Source organism: Dipodomys spectabilis, unplaced genomic scaffold (assembly GCF_019054845.1).
Source record: "Dipodomys spectabilis isolate Male_0828 unplaced genomic scaffold, ASM1905484v1 ptg000024l, whole genome shotgun sequence".
In the NCBI taxonomy this organism is placed as follows: domain Eukaryota; kingdom Metazoa; phylum Chordata; class Mammalia; order Rodentia; family Heteromyidae; genus Dipodomys; species Dipodomys spectabilis.
In genome coordinates, this window is record NW_024870701.1 from 14,009,399 (window position 1) to 14,029,132 (window position 19,734).

Below are 19,734 nucleotides of genomic sequence, written 5' to 3' on the forward strand. Positions count from 1 at the left end.
TCAAAATCATATATAAAACCCAACTATATTCAAAGAATTGTGAATCTAGACTCCCTTTATAATTCCCATTCTTACCTCTATGTAAACATTTTTAAAATTATGGTTTATTCACCCATTTCTAGAAATCTTTATTTCATAAATATTAGCAATCAGCATGTTTTTTTTACCTCCAGAGACTGCTGCATAATAATATATAAGGATTTTTTCATTATTTTTCATAGATAAATGTGATGTTCTTGTTTGAATATATTCTAGTAGTCAACCAGCCATCTATTGATGAACCTTTTAAGTGATGAAACTTTGCATTGCATTTAAAAATAACATTGTAATGACTATTCTTGAATACATGTCTGTTTCATACATTTATCAATGTGCTTTTGACACTGAATACTAACAAGATTATTGGGTCAAGTGTTAAATGTATATTGAGTTTTGTCCACATACTCTCAAATTTCACTTGAATGTTTCTGCATTTCTACAAGCAATCACATGGGTAAAGTTGGGATATGTTGAAAATGATGTAAGGAGAGACATTGATTAAGATATTTTGGGCTCATGAAATGACACGTTGAGCAGGAAGTCCTTTTATAACTCTTCAAAGAAAAACTTTATGAAAGAAAAGACTTGGAAAAATCTTATTAAGAAAAAAGTAAGCCAGCCTCAAAGAAACATAGGCTCCATGGTTTCCCTCATTTGTAACAATAAGTGTATGTCTTGGATTGTCATAGTAAAGGATCACAATAGCTCAATAGCTGCATACATATGTCCTTATAAAATCATGCTAATCAAAATGAGTTCCAAGATATGGAAACAAGAGGGTTTTATTGTTGTTTCTTCTTTCTTGTTTTTTTAGTGTACTATGTGAAGTTATTTTTTGTTTCGTTTTTCCCCCTTTGGTGTACATCCTATTGATTATGATACTCTGTGTCTTGTACACACATTTATCAAGTTTGGAGGAGGGAAGGGGAAATAATGAAATGGTGAGATAAAGGACAAAGGGTAAACCAATCTAACAGTGATACAAGACACTATGTTGGAAATGAACTTTGCAACTTGGCAGCGGAGGGAAGTCAGGGTGGGGAGGGAAAGTGGCAGAAACAAGGGAGCAGGTAACACTATTTGACAAGAAATGTCCTCCTTACCTTATATACTCAACTGTAGCCCTTCTGGAATCATCCTTACAGTAAAATAATCATTTAAAAAGAAATTTTAAAATTCACATCCCTCAATTTGCCTAAGACTTGGAACTCTAAAACTCTGGCTTATATGGAAAACATCTTGTCATACCAATTCAAAAAAAATTCCTAAAAACGTTTTTGTCCTGGAAGAGACACCACTCACTGCTGGTGGACTTCTCCATTATCGCTGAGAAATTGCTGGACATGGGACTCTGCCTTGTTTCACTTTGCATGCTCCTAATCAGAAATGAGTGTGTCTCTCTGTGACAAAGGTTCTGTTTCTTCAGAATTTCCAAATCAAAAACCTTTATGAACACCAAGGAAATGTTGCACTATTTTTGACAAATAGTACATTATAGCATTGGGGACAGAAAGCGCCACTTCTGGCTTTTTTCTTTTTGTTTATGTGGTGCTGAGGAATCAAACCCAGGGCCTCATGCATGCAAGGCAAGCGCTCTACCACTGAGCCACCTTCCCAGCTCCAAGTGCTACTGCTCTTAGAGGAACAACAAAAGAGAGAGCTGTCCATGAGAGGAGATATATGTTTTAAATGTCCTTTTTTTTTTTTTAACCACACTGGCATTGACAATTACTTCTAACACATTCTAATTACTTTCTGTTGAAAAATATTTACCACCCCCAAATGAACACACCGAATGCAATCGATAATAAAGACTCACCACTACTGGAAGCATCATTGAGGTTCAGCAGTCCTCCTCCTAGCCCTCTGTAACTATGGTAACTGTACGTCCCATTTCCATTGATGTACAACACCTCCTGTGAGCCTGGAACAGTGGATGTTGAGTAAGTAGCCTGCGTGGTCTCTGACTTACACTGTTTGTCAGCTGGTGCAGATTCATCCTGCAATGACAGACAGCATTCCATTATTTATCTTATCACTATGTGATTTCACTGTCAAAAGGATTATTTTATTGTCATTTATACCTCTGCATTGAATAAGAGAACTCTAAACAGTGAATGTTAAGTGAACACATACATATGCATACTTTCCAGACCTTGGCTAAAAACTAAGAAAAAAAAAAGCAAAATAACAATGTGTACAGAGTATAGGTGAACAACTTATTAGTTCCAACTGAATATAAAGTCACATCAAGAGAGTTATTCACAGTAGCCGAGACGTCTGAGCAACCTATCTATTAGTAGAGCAATGATAGAGGGAACATGGTGCGTACACACAAAAGAATAGTACACAGTCATGAAACAAGAAAACCCAGTGCTATACTATAGAAGAAATTTCAGAACATTATACTAAGTGACATAGGCTGTAATCAAGAAGCAAAGGCTGTGCAGGAGTGATACTCACTAGAACTATTTTGAAAATGAACTCACCTTGTGCGTAGGGATAGGAGGGAAAAACTGGGTGAAATCAAGGGAAAGAGTGACAGTGTCCAAAAAGAAATGAATTCATTGCCTGACTTATACAACTGTAACTCCTCTGAATTACAGTTTATAATAACACCTTTATAATAACAGTTAAAAATAACTTTCAAAAAGCAAAGATTGCAGGGCTGGGAATGTGGCTTTAGTGGTAGAGTGCTTGCCTAGCAAGCCTGAAGCCCTGAGTTCAATTCCTCAGTACTACATAAACAAAAAGGCCAGAAGTGGTGTTATGGCTCAAGTGGTAGTGTGCGAGCCTTGAGCAAAAGAAGCTCAGGGACAGGGTCAAGGCCCCGAGTTCAAGCCCCAGGACTGGTAAAAATTAAAAACAAAGCAAAGTTTATATGATTCCATTTCTATATATTATATACACTAGATTATCAGAAACATAGCATGTGGTTTCCAATGCTGATGTGGGAAAGATGAGTATCTTGGGTATAGCATCTCACTCATGTGTGGCAATGGGAAATTGTCACAGAAATTTTCTGTATAACAATTGGCATGTGGTTGCATTGTACTCTTGGAAATTGTTGAGATGCTAAATTTTATGCTGAAAATACAGTTTTATGAAACAGATTAGGCTTTAAAATTGCATGAAGAGAAATTTCCAGGGGAAGAAATACTTAACAAAATTTAAGTTCTTTGAAACATTTATTTATTTTTTGTAAGTTTTTATCATTGTGAAAATACCGTTCAGAAGGGATACAATAACATGAGCGAGGTAATGAGTACATTTCTTATCAAGCATTGCTGTCTCCTCCTTAGCTTCCCCTTCCCATCCTTGCCCTCCCATCCCTTCTACCCCTGCCAAAGTTGTAAAATTCGTTTTTTGACATAACGTCTTGTACATCTCATTGTTGCAATGGGTCCACCTGTATCCCTATTTAAACAATTTGTTTTTTCCCTTCCCCTCCACAAATTATACCAACATCAAATACAGTGAAAACAGGATTATACCGTGGGGGAGGGACATACAAAGCAAAAGAAATCATCTTGTAAATATGTTAGAAACAATAGCAAGAAAGAAAAACCATTTGAGTCCTTATCTTAGGGTTCATTTTGCCTAACATCAACTTATCTGACCATTTCTGCCTGTCTCAGACATATATTTTTGCTTTCTAATCTCTGCCTCCACATAGTTTCCATTAACAGACACATACCAACCAATCCAATCATTTGAAGTTCTTAAATTCTGAACACTATCTATATTCACGCAACAAGTTACTTTCACATGTTTTGGTGCCCCCAATTTTTAGAAAACAGGAAACAAAATAGGAAATAAATATACTCTATGAAGCCAGAAATATTGCAAAATATTTTTCACTTCGTGAAAAACAGCACCAGGATTAACAGCATCACCGTGATGATTTTGTTCTTGGTTCTCTGATGGATTCAACTCTAAGTGCCCCATTCAAAGCTCACCATTTCACTCAGATGTAGCCAATAGACAGGTAATCTTTTTTGTGGGGGGGGGAGGGTGTGGTCATGGGGCCTGAACTCTGGGCCTGGGCACAGTCCCTCAGCTGTTCAGCTCAAGGCTAGTGCTCTACCATTTGAGCCACAGCGCCACTTCCAGCTCTTTTTTTTCTTTTTGCTTATGTGGCTGAGGAATAGAACCCAGGGCCTCATGCATGCAAGGCAAGCGCTCTACCACTGAGCCACCTTCCCAGCCTTTGACAGGTAATCTTTGGCTTTTGTCTATTCATTTCTAGTAAGATTATGAAAGAAGGAATACTCAGATTTTAAAAAAAAATCTGGAACTTGATGACATCCAAATCTAAGGGTTAGAGCCAATTATATGCACAACATTTTTAAAATAAATTGAAATGGAAATTTTGAATGACATAAAAATACATTACAATAGGAATTTATTTGCCAAATATTGCCCTCTGAAACAATTAGGATGCATCTGAAATTTATATAATGCAAATACAAACAGAACTGAGTTGACATATGAACTAAAAACTGATTACACAATAAAATCTTGCCATTTAAACCATAGAATTCACTTGATGGATGCATTACTACAGGATCACATTTCCATGGAAGAAACTGTCTTACAGAGGAACCAGCTAAAGAAAAATACGGCTGATAATGACAATTCTACTGTGCTGAACTAAACTTGATAGGTTTTTATTATTATTTTAATATATTTTAAATTTAAAATATACTTTTATTATTTTTAATTCTGAAAGCTTTTTTCCCTTCATATATACCTTAAGAAGGAGACTTTTAAATTCTTGTTTGCTATAAAAGAGGATATAAAGTCTATCAAAATGACCTCTGGCCACGGGGACTTTTAGATATATTTGTTTGCTTTGGGATTTTTGGATGTTAAGACAGCATTTACTACCTTTTAGCAAAAGAGCTTCAATAATGGAGTTATAGAAATCCAGTGTTGCTGGAGTGCATATTATAAATCAGTAGCTCTAAGGTAAATACATAATCATAGTAACTACCACTTACTGTGAATAAGTCCATAGTACTATGGACCAAGAAATAGTGGTGGTTCAGAAACATGGTAGCCAGTGCAGTGTGAAGTCAACTACCGTAAATGGAATCTTTTTTGTGTTTGCATATGATTTTATTAAATTGTATCTTATTATCACTGGAGAAAATAGAAAACAGTTAAAACAATGATGACCATATCTCATGCACTATAGTCTTTCATAGTAACAATACTCTTCCATGTGGAGTGTCAGACTTCCTCCCCAAAGCAATGAGGAGACTCAGGCATGGCTGACCATTTTCTAAAATGTGAGCTTAATGAACCTTACCTTTTACAAGGAAATTATCTCAAGTATTTTATTATAGTCATGTGAAGGTTGAAAAACTCACATGGGTTTGCTATGGATTTTATATATATATATATATATATATATATATATATATATCACAAAGTAGTAGATTATTAAGTTGGCCTCCATGGGTTTGCCTGCCTTTTAGGGAAAATGCCCCAGAGACTTCCTGTTATTATGTATGAGGACATGTAGGTCTGTTTTAGGACAGCATCCTTCCTCTTTAAGCAGATTACCATCTCTGCTTTATTCAGCTTTGTATTCACCAAATCACTGCCTCAAAAACATTATGGAAATTACCCTGCTGCGAAATATTCTATCTGCAAATACATTTAGCTATTGGAATTTTGAAAGACAGCAATTTGGGGGTCTTGGGATAGGGCTCACCATGAACATTTCCACCTCTCAAGGTCTGAAAATAACTTGGAAGAAATAATAAAACCTGAATTTATCTCTCAGTTTGAAAGTGTCAATAAAATACATTCACAGAATAAGTTTTTATTGAGTAAGGGAGAAGACATTATCACTGCAATATTTTCTTCTTGATTATATCGAAGAATTAATTTGTATTATTAAATGTGTTATTTTAAAATTTTGAGTTGGTCTTTCATTATCAACTGTTATTCCAAATGAAAATAACAGCACTGAGCAGGCAGATAATTAATCCCATTAATAATCAAAGCAGACTTTACAGAGGTTATTTGTATTCAAAAAAGATTTGCATTATTAATGTTTTTGGCAGTGCACTATAGGTTGTGGGATACAATCTTCGAAACTTCCAATAAAATCTGATCTGTAATGTCCTTTGGGCAAAAGTTTAATACAACATTAATTCATACTTTTATTTGAGTGATTATGATTATGGGTTTCAAAGAATAGTAACTTTCAATGACACAATATATGAATATTCTCCTGGGTGATATTTTGCCTGTGTAAGTATCTTTAATAGTTACTCATTTTCAACAATTTTATAGCCACCAGTTTGTCTCTTGGATGGCTATAACGCAGTTTGCAAAAAGAGCCTTTTTCGAATTGTAAATCTTCAATTCAAGCAAGTAAAATACATATTGTTCATCAACAAGAAAAATTAAAACTAAATCTGTATTCTAAATTTTATTGAAGTATTTCTAAATTTTAGAAAACTGCTTTAAAATAAGATAGGGACAATCATTGAATGACCATCAGCAGAGCATTAGGGAATGCTTAGTGCATTGTAGATACAGTTTCCTTTAAGTATAAAAAAACATAAAACCAATTAAAAAATCTTTTGGGGATGACTTTTATTATTTAACTCTGGCCTTATGTTCTGGAGTTAGCATGCAATTCAAATGGTAGAACACTGATTAGCAGATGCAAGGAGTTGAGTTTCAAACCCTGTAATGTATAAGTGTTATACAAATATACACACATAGTATATACTAATTGTAAATTTTCACATATTAAAATGGGCTTACAGGAGGACAAATGTTGACCTACAGATGAGTAACAAGTCTGGAAAAGGCCTAGGATATGTCATTCCTGACCCATAATACACTGAGAAACCTGTTTTTGTACTCATTTTGGTTCTACTTTAGAAACTAGATAGAGACAAATAGTTGTTCTGAAGTTTGGTTCCCAGATGGAGCAATTTGATTCTTAACTCACCACACATATCTCAGGAATCATTTACTGAATGACTTCTTTGGACTTTTTTTTTTAACTTGTAATGGAACTGATTCTACTTAGCTTTTTGGCGGTCTGTTTACATGGAAATGTTTCATTAACTTTAGTGCATTACCTCAAGGCTTCTATTTTTTACACTTTGGATCCTTTACCATCTATCTATTAAATACTCTTTACATTCTCATTAAGCTTTTATTGTCTGTAAATACAGTCAGAAAACTCTAATCAAATAACTTTATATTTAATAATACACACATTTCATGCTTGCATTTAAAATTATAGTTGTATAGCCCTTTGGATTTTGCATGGCACTTATGCTTCAATATGGAATTACATTGGTAGAATATCATGTGATATGGTCAAGTAGAGTATTGATAAGCTATTTAAAGGTGAAAAGCTTTGAATAAAGCTACTAGGGTTTTCTTTTTTCCTACAAAACAGTATTTGGATAAAAAACAAGCTGAAATTTGCCAAAATTGTCTATAAAATAGTATTACTAGATTTCTCCTGTCATTACGTATTTTTATTTTTTACTTTGACATTCTGGGATGTAAACTCAGGACTGCTTTCTTATTTATCTTGTTTACTCAAGGTTGGTGATCTAACATGTGAGACACACCTCTAGCCCAGTATTTTCTGATTATTTTGGAGATGAGTCTAATGGGCTTTTCAGCCTAGGGTGGCTACAAAGTGCAGTCCTCTTGATCTCAGACTCCTGAGTAGCTAGGATTACAGAGGTGAGTCTTCAGGTCATGGATTGGAGCATTTTCATTTAAGAAGTTTTAAATTTCCTCTGTTTCTTTGCTAATACAAATGGGGTGAGTAAGTGCAATTTATTACTTATATAAGGTGTAGGAAAACAACAACCTTCTAAAAAGTCCTTTCCTTTTACTTGATAGCAAGTGCTCTGATAGGAAGTACATATCTAAGTGTTCCCAGGAAAATTCATAGAGGTGAGAGACCCAGCACTCTTATTTAGAAGCCTTTCTTCCTAACAAAAATTGGTCTGCACTTCAAGCAAATGGATTTATTACTTGGGATAATGAGAGGAGATTTTTCAGGACATCAATACAAGGCTCTCTCTCTCTCTCCCACCCCTCCCACCCCCATCCCTGCTTCTGCAACCCATGAAGTGATTTCTTTCACACAATTAGGAGCATTCCTTATGGTTTTTCACACATTCTAGCCACAAATGACTATGATCTCAAGTTGCAATTGTGCTCTCCAAGAGGCAGAAAGAGAAAATGGAAAGTCATGTTTTGACCAAATCTCCAGATAATGTAATGGCAAACATTGAAACAATGGAGGACTTACTATAAATCTGTTTCTCATGTAAACCCAAATCAGAAGTCCACACCAGAATCTGATCAAGTTCTTTGTAGACAAATGAGTAGTGAGTATTTTAACAGATTCTCTTACACAGCAATATTTACACACATGAGTGCAATATGCATAAATAACAAAGGTTTGATCTCATAAGGTAGAATCTAATAAACGAGCTAATGATCAACAGGGGCTGGAGTTGGAAAAGTGAGGAAACAGAACTGTGGATCAAAGTCATAAAATCTCAAATAGGCAAGAGTAATAGTTTTGAGATCTTTTCAAATCAGTGTGACTATAGTCCAAGTACCTCACACGTCAAAATAGTTAAGCTTAAACATCTCAAGTCCAAGTACCGCACATGTCAAAATAATTAAGCTTAAACATCTCAACACAATAACTGACACATAAGTGATCATGGCTATATTAGCTAACTTGAGTGAACCATTCCATGCAATTCACATATATGAAAACATCACGAGCTATCTTAACAATATATTTCAGATATACTTTTGATAATTCTGGGATAAATATTCATGAATAAATGTATTATGTATGTATGATCTCTCAAAAATATCAATAGTACATTACAAAATTGCATATAAATTTACAAATGAAATGTGAAAAACACACATTTGGGAACTATTAGTTTATAGGAACTTCAGGTTTAAATGTTACACTTTGCCCATTAGTAATTGATTATAACACTCTGCATTAAGTGCTAGTGGCTAACACCTGTAATGCCTGCTACTTAGGAGGCTGAGACCTGAGGATTGTTACTGGAAACCAGCCTATGCAAGAAAGTCCATGAGACTCTTATCTCCAATTAGCCACTAACAAGCGAGAAGTAGATCTGTGGCTCAAGTGGTAGAAGACCAGCCTTGAGTGAAAAAGCTAAAGACAGTGCCACAGAACAAAAACAAAACACCCTGAATTTAAAAAAAAAAAAACTTTTCTCTGTAAGTTTTTACAACAAAAAATATTTTTGGAATTATATTTAATTATATTTGAGCAGTTGTACAAAGGAGTGGTCACTTAAGACATCCGTTTCTAAGTACAATGCATCTTGAGTGATGTTTCCCCATATCATTCTCCCCTATCTAGCTCAACCCATGCATCGCATATTACGACTCCATTCTCCCCTTCATCAAAAATGAATTTTTAAATGAGTATTTTTAGAATTTAAAACATGATTTCAAAACATCTAACAAAACACATTTTATGTGATATATCATAGTAATTTTTTGCCTCATAAAAGTCTTTCAATTTCGATAAAAACATACCACATTGCTTTCTATAACATTATATCTTGATATATTTTAGGAATAAGAAATGATTTCTCCTAACCATATGAGCATAATACATTTTCCTCCATCTTCTTCCTTTACAGAGTCCACATAAGAAAACCATAAAACATCTGGAAAGCAATCTTTTATAATTGGGACCTGTTGATTAAACAATCTTTTCAAACTTTTTTTTTACAATACTCCCTCAGATGTGAAAGTTGCATCACTTGACGTGGCAATTCTAACACAGGTGTGCTTTCACTGTGTCTCTACAATCTTCCCCAGACTTTACTCTGAAGCCCACAATTGAATTTCCTTATACTGTTACATTAAATTTAACATTTTGGTATTCGATTCATCTTTTTTCTTTCCTCCAGGCACCCCCTTTAAAAATTTCAAACTAAGAAATACTGCCTGTACTATTATCAATTGTTCTTGCTCTAGTTAATACATCACTTGCAACTGTTTTAGCTTCTCCTATACTGCTACCCAGAAACCCTAAGTCCTGTCAATACTGTCCTTGTCACATACTTGAGAAACACTCAGAAAGTCCCTGGCTCTTATTTCATTCTTCACATTTTTGTCCACATCATCGCATATATTTTATTAAAAGTCACTTTTCATGTCAATTTCTCTTTAAGAATTATATATATATATATATATATATATTATTGTAAAGATACTGTACAGAGGGGTTACAGTTACATGATTAAGGAAATGAGTCCATTTCCTATCGAGCATTGTTACCTCCTCCTTTGTTTTCCCCCTACCATCCCTTCCCTTTTGAGTCTTCTTTTGTCCTAGAGGACAAAGTTCTCAGAATAAAAATGTTCTGCAAGATGTCTGTTATTTCCCTTCTGCTCTTTCCACTCCAGTCATATCATGAACTAAAAGAAATCTTAACAATTTCATTTTCTGGCCATATAAATGCACCCTGATGTAGCAGGTTTATCATCAATTAAAATTGTTGTAGCTTTTGATGTCAGTTTGCAATTTACTTTTTGAATAAGATTTACAAAAAGTGAATATATGTATCTAATGTTGAATAACAAGTGTACCTTTACATTTTTAGTACTTAAAAAATGTTTAAGTATACACCTCATTGTTACAATGGGTCAATTTGTTTTTTCCCTTCCCCTCCCCAAATTACACCAACATCAAATACAGTGAAAACAGGCATTACATGAAAAAGAACTTTATAATTTAGGCGAGCAGGGTGGAGGGGGGAGTGTAGATGAGGAGGTGGGAGGGAAGGAATGGTAGGGGAAAAACAAAAGAGGATCCAACAATGCTGGATAAGAAATGTACTCATTACTTTGCTCATGTAACTGTAACCCCTCTGTACAGTATTTTCACAATAAAAACAATTAAAATTTTTTTAAAAATAAAATAAATGTTAAAGTGTAATATCTAAAAATAGTATGTAAGGCTGGGAAGGTGGCTCAGTGGTAGAGCACTTGCTCTGCATGCCTGAGGCCCTGGGTTCGATTCCTCAGCACCACATAAGCAAAAAGAAAAAAAAATAAAAATAGTATGTAGATAAATCAGACTTGCCAATGGTTTTAAACAAAAGTAAAACTAAAGAAAATAGATTTCTATCTATCTATCATCTGTCTCTTTAATAAATGAATTGCAGATTAACTGATCATATATTCCTCCTGAAATCTGTAATCTATCCTCCAAAACCTTCACATCAACAAGCAGAACATATTTATTAAAAATTGTGCCATCTTATCTCCAGTATGCAATTAAAAATGCAAGAAGGTAAAATAGCAAAAGATATTCTAGCAAACAACAAGAACTTATCTGGTATATAAATTAGGTCTTTGGTTCTGGATTGCTATGTTAAAAGTCCTGACAACAAATATATACAAATGGAAAAAAAACTCAAAAGAGTTCCAATACAATTATGTCATAAAATCATTTTAGAATTTCTCCTAAAAGAAGTATTTCAAAGTATCTAAAAATAATATTGATTGTATTCTGTTAGCTTAAACATACTAAAGTTGTAATTGAAATTTTACATGTAGGATAATCTTACCAGACACGCAGAAAAGGTCAAAAGCTATGTACATATGACCATATAAGATGCTAAGCAAAATGAATATCAAGATAGGTACACAAGAGATTTTTTTCTTTGTCTCTGTTGATTTTAATATACTATGTGATGTTTTGTTTCTTTTGTATATTCTTCCCCCATGGTATTACATGTTTTCCCTGTATTTGATTCTGGTGCCCTGCATCTTGTATACACATTTTTCTAATTTGGGGAGGGGAAGGGAAATAACAAAATGCTGAAACAAGGATTCAGGTTGACCCATTGTAACAATGGGACATACAAGACAGTATGTTGAAAATGAACTTTACAAATTGGGCAGGGTAGGAGGAGGTATTGGGGAGGGACACCCTTCTGTACAGTATCTTTACAATAAAAATATTAAAAAAGAAATTCAGCACAATTTTTGTGTTAATTTTTGAAAAACATACTGGAAAATTTTAAAGCAACTAACCATAAGCTAGTACATAAAAACCTATTGACATGGCAATATCCGGAAAACAAGACGAATAGTACCCGTTGCCTAACTGAAAAATAATGTTGCCCTGAGAGAAAATGGAGCATATTTTATAAATTAATCAGCTCTATAATATATGAATAGGACTATATAGAATTATATTTTTTATGTTCTATATATTTTATATTATACATATGTATATCTCTATATTAAGGACATATACATATATGGTTTATTCTTTGTTTATTGGCATAAATTATTGGACAATGTTGGAATAAACTCAGATAATAATGCTGTTTTTTTGTGGTAATGTAGTTCAAATAAAAAAAACAACGTATGACATTTTAAAAGATAAATTAAGAAAACAAATTGACTTTTTTCCCTTCGTATTTCTAAAAGCACAAGACGAGGCTATTTTAAAACTGCGGCTAGATTTACGGTCACAAAATGGTTATATGACCCTAAAGCAACAAAACTCTGGCCAAGTACTTTAAAAGTGCACTATCAGATACGATTTATTGGCCACAGAAATCACTAAGTATGATGCTGGGAATTCTCATTACTGACTGACTTAAGAAAATTAAGCTCAGTTGGGAGGCAGAAATTTGAAAAATACTATGAACCTTCTGCAAAATAAAATCTTGACACAGTAGAAATTAGTCATCTTTTCACATTTCTTTTATAGCAGGTAGAAAAATTTGACTAATGATGCTATTTCTATACTGATGCTGGAAAGTAATCATAGATGGTCTCAAAATTAGAACCAGGTGTGCCAACATGGTTGAATAAGCAGAATGAAAAATAATCCTTTCTTAGTGTCAGTTGGCATAATGGATTCCTTCATAGCTTCTTTCAATAAACATTATGACCAATCCTATAGTACACATAATTCCTTTGGGACTGTATCTGGAAAGAGTCATATAATTGAGATCTTACTTCCTACATGTTGCAATGAAAGCTTATAGGTTATTATAATTTAATTTAAGCTGGGTACAAAAATTGCCCATCCATTTTGGTATTTCAAGTATATTAATTATGAAATTGTCAAACTAAGGTAATTAGAAAAGACATCAATGTGGTGATGTTTGAATCACTGAGTGATAATGGTTTTATATTAATGTGAAATTAGACTTTGAAAAGAACATGCATGAGCTGACATGAAATGATCTAAGAATAAATAATCCAGTGATGAATTTAAAATACATCACTTAAGCCTGAATATATTCGAATGTTCTGTTTTCACATAAATAACTAGGATGCTTTTTTGTAATGTTTCCTTCCTTAACAACAATGTTTTGGCAACTTATAAGTTATTTAGGCTTGGAAAATGATTTTTTCCAGTTTGGCTGTGGGCATTGGGCATATAAATATCACTATTAGAAAAAGCATCACTATTTCTGCTATTTATCAGAAGATACATAGCATTATTGGCATACTTCTTCATTTATCAGACATAATGTTTACAGTTTTACTTCCAGTTACACTGAAAATCCAGCTTGTTCAAAACAGTAATTAATATTAGGTGCTACAATATACAAATGTAAAACAAATATTCTTGAACAGTATTTGAATTTGCAAAGCAGTATTTTATATCTCTCTTAAGATTCTGTGACAATACATATGGTGACAATAATTTTTGTAGGAAATTTATACCCAAATCTGTATTTGCTTCTATTTGATTTTTTATGAAACTTCTGCAAAGTCAAACATGTATGTATATGAGTTCCCCTCCCAAATCTCATATCAAATATGAAGACCTTCCCTCAAGCCCATATTTTCATATCCTACTGGATATTATATTTCTTCTTACTCAGTAGGTCCAAAACTATGTACTTATCTTCTCTCTTCCAGCCATCATTTTCTCTGCTTTCTGAATTCTTGATCTTGGTTCACTATACCTGTGTCTAACCAGTCTCCTGTGCTAGAGAAATGCCATATCTAACACAGCCCATTTCATTATGTCATGTCTACAAGCCAGGAAGAGGCCTTTTACAATCTAAATCTTGGTGTAAGTGAAAACTTTAAACCATGTTCTATGAATAGTCTCTATTTACTACGCCAACCATTTAACTAGGTGCTGTGTATATACCAGCAGATAAAAGAGACAAGACCCTTGCCCTTACAGAACAATAGGATTATGGGGGAAGAAACACTTACACAATACAGGTACATCTACAATGAACAGAAATACATTGCATACTTGATATAAAACTTTTTTCATGCTGGGTGTGGTGGCTCAAACCATTAATCATAGCTTCTTGGTGAGTAGAGAATGGGAAATCACAGTAGGAAGTCATAGATATCTGGGAGATACCATTTCAACTAAAGGTCGGACACTTTGTCCAGTGCTTTACATACCAAGCTACCAGGCAAGAACAATGGCTGAGCACAGCAGTGCACAGCTGTCATCCTAGTGACTGAGGGAAGCATATATAGGAGAACAGAGTTTCAGCCCAGTCCAGGCCTATAGCAAGGTCCTATCTTGAAAAATAACCAATGCAAAAAGGCCACAAAAATAAAGAGAAACAAAAAAGTGGAAGATAGCTTTACTGAGAATACTAGAGCCCTTGCCTTGAGTTCATTTTTCTAGCACCATGAAACAAAACACAGCAAAAAATTTAAAACTACTCAATAGTTATTTTTAATATAAAACCACGTGCCAATAGACAATTAGGTTTCAAATTAAAAATAGCCTATTGTTTTCCTAGTACATGGAAGTTCACATAATGGATGCTAATAGGGTTTGATAGATGTACCTAAGAGTAAGCATATTTTTTAGCCATTATCTTCTGGTGTTGTTTTTAATTTTTAAAGTTTACTAAGTGCCCTAAATGACTACTTCAATTCCAAACATGTTTTAATTAGTCACTCAGAAGGGAGTTCTTGTATCGTAATATAGCATTTAAAATGAAATTAAACAAGACAAAAAGTAATGGAACTACATAGAATCCATCTGCCTGAATTCCGTATTATCTTTACTTGAGAACTTTCCTTTGATAGGATTTGTTTGTGTCAACCCAGGCATTGTGCGAGCAGCTAGATGTGCTGATAAGCCTTTTTTTTTCATTTCAGCACCAAATTCACAAGGAATATAATATATTTTTTTAATTTCTAAGAGTCTGAATTATACAAATGAACTACAACTTGTCTTTCTACTCCTTGCTTTTTATGAACTCTTGCAAAGGCATAACAGGGCACATCTCCGTGTGTAGACTGAATGAATAAGGTATTCATTCTGGAGTGCAGTACAATTCTGGGACCAACCCTCCAACCTTTTCTGATGCATAGCATTAGGCTGAAGAAAGGACACTGTTTTGTCTAAAAAAAAAACATGTAAACAGGGTTTTCTTAATGTCTGTAATAATCTGTTTTCACTGTGTTTGATTCTGGTGCCCTGCATCTTGTTTATACATTTTTCTAATTTGGGGAAGGGAAGGGAAATAAGAAAATGCTGCAACAAGGATACAGGTTGACTCATTGTAACAATGAGATGTACAAGACACTATGTTGAAAATGAACTTTACAACTTCAGGGGGGAGGGAGAGAGGGGTTGGGGAGTTGGGGCAGCAAGGGACAGTAGGGGAAAAATAAAGGAGGGCTTGATAGGAAATGTACTTATTGGCCTACTCATGTAACTGTTACCCCTCTGAACAATATCTTTATGATAAAATATATTAAAAATTTTCAAGTATTGTAGAGATAAACAAAATAATAATAATAGAGTATAATATGAACATCTCAAACATTATATGAAGGAAAGAAAACAAGAAAAATTAAAGGTCACTGACTAACATTTGTTTTTTCCTTTTGAGTTCTTTGATTCCTTCCTCAACAAATTTAAATTCATTTTATGAATTATGCATTATTAGGATGTTTCATCCTAGATATTCTTCATTGTAAATGATTTCTTTGGTTGCCTTTTAATAAATATCTCATAATTGTATCACAAAGATTCTAGCCCTGATTTTCAGCCAAACAAATCTTTTGTACATTCAAACATATATGATATTTACTTTTTCCTTTTGTTTTTGATTCATAAGTACAGTGCAGGGCATCGGTGGTTCATGTCTGTAATCCTAGCTACTCAGGAGGCTGAGATCTGAGGATCATGGTTCAAAGCCAGACTGGGCAAGAAAGTCTGTGAGACTCTTAACTCCAATTAGCCACCAGAAAACCAGAAGTAGTACTGTGGCTCAAGTAGTAGAATGCTCACCTTCAGCTGAAGAACTCAGAGACAGTGCCCAGACCCAGAGTTCAAGCCTCATGACAACAAAAACAAAATTATGCCTCACGACACAAAAACAAAATTATAAGTACTGTGCTCCTCTGATTTCAATGTACTAAGAAATGAATGGTTTTCTTAATTGCTTTTATGTTATCTTTGTTCTTTTCTGAATGTTGAAGCAATTTTTTCTGGCCTTGTTGAAGCAAGGTACATTGGGGTAGGATCAAGGGGAGAGGGGCAGACAAATGATCTAAAATAACTAGAATTTAGAGCTATATTTTAAAATAACTAAAGTAAGAATGAAAGTGCTCCTAATGTTTGAAGAGATGCAAATGTTTACTAAACTGAGCTAAACATTATACATTATGCATATATTTAACTATCACATTGTGCTCCATAAATCTGTACAAAATTATGTTAATACTAATGAACAAAGATAAGATTTGATGAAGAAATGAGTTACGACATCACAGGATGTTGGGATGGGTGAATGTTTTCAGTAGTAGGAATGACAGGAACTGAGGAGATTTATACACAGGATGAATTGTGACCTCTCAAGAAAATATATTAAAGTCCTAATGTCTTGTACTTGGAAATCTTTCTTATTGGGAAATACAGTCTTTGCAGATAACATCTGCCTAACGATGACTATATTACCTCTTATCTTGGATGGGTTAGGTACCACTGCAACGTGACTGTATCCTTACAAGAAGAGAAAATATACAGACACAGGGAAGATAGTCAGGAACATATAGCCATCCACATCAATGCTAAAATCAGGCTAATGAAATAGAAATAATATTATTAAAATGCAAATGACTGCCCAGCAATGATCCCAAAGCCATCTTTAGTAGGTTGACAATGCTTTTTCTTTTAAGTTTATATTATGCATTTTTATATATGCAAATCACATTTTACATATTGAAAGTCATCTTTTATGTACAATACACAGATAAACAGGTATATGTGTGCATTTGCAACTTGAATGAAAATTATATGCAGAATACTGATACACACATATGTATATACACATGTGTGTATATGTATGTAAATATATATGCTGCATCCAGTTTATGACATTAAATTCTTTCCTTTGTTAGCAACATTTTCTAAAATATTTTCTCCCTGGAGGGACAATTCCCTAGATTCACAGTATCTGCTGTGATGCATAGTGCTACAATAGGTGCTCAGAGGCATATAATTTCCTTTCCCTCTAGACACAAATCTCCTGTGAAATGAGTATATAAAAATTAACCAACAGTCGCATAATAAAGGAGAAAGACAGGAAAAGAGTAGGAAATGATACTCCTTCCCGCATGTTCATGTTCCAATGTACTGAAATGACTGTGCAACTGTTTGCAAAGCCAGCAGTGGCACTTGTATCAAGCTGCTCCGTTCAGCCTGCTGCTATGACAACTATCCAGGGGCAAATGTCAGGTCAGCTCCCTGCATCTGTGCTACGTATAATTGCTTTGTCAGAAACCTCATAGCTGTCTTCGTTTTTTTTCCCCCCACGGAGTAGCGTAAAAGCCACTGTGGCCAAAGAACTAAATGTTGAGACGGTCTTTGTCTGATCTGCAACCTACACTCTTGCTTCCTATCCCATTGCCTCTGATTATTTTTTTCTCTATTTGGTGCAGACACCATGTTTACTGGGTTCTTTCGCTGCATTTTAAATTGAAACATTAATCCCAAAGCCTACCTCTCTGTCTGGCCATATGTTACCATCCCCTAGCTCAAGCATTATTATTTTGCTGGCAGAAATCTTATTAAGGGGCTTTTTTTCCTTTCTTAAGATTGAACTTTTGCCATGTTACATCAAGCCTATATATAGATATTTATTAAGTACTACTCTCATCCAGTCTATATTTGGAGGATATTTGGCTCTCTTGATCCTCAAGGGCGATATAAAATTGAAAACATTCCAAAAGATAACCTAGAAGGCTCTACAATCTTAGCTAAGTACATAATCAAGTACAAAACTACATGGTGCTGAGAGCTATTTTGCTATGTGAAAACCAGGACATTTGTGAACGAGAGTTTAGTCTGTGAGTTGCATCTTAAAATACATGCTCCTCAAGATGGACCTGCAAATATATCAAGGAGTGGGACCTCAAGCAGAGAACAACTGGACCACAAAAAAAAAAAAACTAATTAGGAGTTTGGATATGCTTCCCACTCACACACCTTGAATCCTTCATACAGAAAGAAAACGGAACAGCAAGGAGGAACTGCATTTCCTATTTGTGCAATGTTCAGGTATGAATAATAAAACATTAATAATAACATATTCCTTTGTGAAATGCTTGAAAATTCTGAGAAAATACTGCGAAGGCATATTTACACATATTTATTATATGTGTAAAATAACTGCAAACACAGGCATGACCATGTACAATATGCTTCCTGTACATGTTGATATGCATTTAAAATGTTGCTTTGACAACTGAGTAATAAAGATCTTGGAATTTAAGCCTAGATCACAATATTTGAAATATCCTGGACAAATTTTGATAGTAGGCTGTGAACTACCAATACATTAGGGCTCAGGATAGTAATGTAATACTTGGAATTACAGAAAAGGTCTCCTGTTTTCAAAAACACATCCAACTTAAAGATCCCACGTGAAGAACAGAAGAAATCCCATGCATCCTAAGCAGTTCCCAAGAAAGGAAATTTTCTTCCCACAAACTGAGATTCATACAATGCTTGACAGCTTCCTTGGACTTCTCAAACTTGCTTCATACACACTAATTAATGGTAGAAAAAAAGCAATTGAATTAAAACTAATGTGACCTTCTGAAGTCTATATCCAAAGTAATATTCAAATTATCCCATGCTATGAACTGAATACATGATGACATTAGAGTTGAAATTTATGAAGCATTCTGATTTTCATTATTCAGGACAATCAACGGCTATTTTTTTATTTGCACTATACTGATCTTTTTTCTTTTTTTAATGAAAAAATACTATCTATAGTAATTTATAGGAAACTCATGGAAAAAGAAGAGGGAAAGGAAAGAAGCAAGGGAGGAGGAAACAAGAAAGGAAGGAAGACAAAGAAAGGTAGGAAAGCAGGAAGGCAGGAAGGCAGGCAGGCAGGCAGGAAGGAAGAAAAACTAGTTGAAAATTAACAACTTCATGTCTTTTTCTTAAATAATTTAATTGTGTGTGTTTGTGTGTTGTGTATCAAATCCACAGCCTCAGAAATGCTAAATATAAGATCAATGTATAGAATTAAATTTTATGAAACTAAATTGTTCTGTAGTAATTTTATATATAAGTAATTTAGAAAAAGAAGCTCTTCTCTTGAAAAGATATGTATTAATGATCTTGATGTATTTTAACTCT

The 19,734-nt window shown here is 34.1% G+C and overlaps 1 protein-coding gene across 9 annotated transcripts in view; it reads right to left on the reverse strand.

Annotated features, from left to right (window-relative positions):
- The window catches only part of Nol4 (nucleolar protein 4), a 286,589-nt gene that overhangs the window by 21,971 nt on the left and 244,884 nt on the right, over positions 1–19,734 (reverse strand). For all 9 annotated transcript variants that reach the window (XM_042675198.1, XM_042675197.1, XM_042675193.1 and 6 more), the window contains one exon: positions 1,859–2,039. In XM_042675198.1, the coding sequence (XP_042531132.1) occupies positions 1,859–2,039 (181 nt within the window). The remainder of the gene's footprint in view (positions 1–1,858; positions 2,040–19,734) is intronic.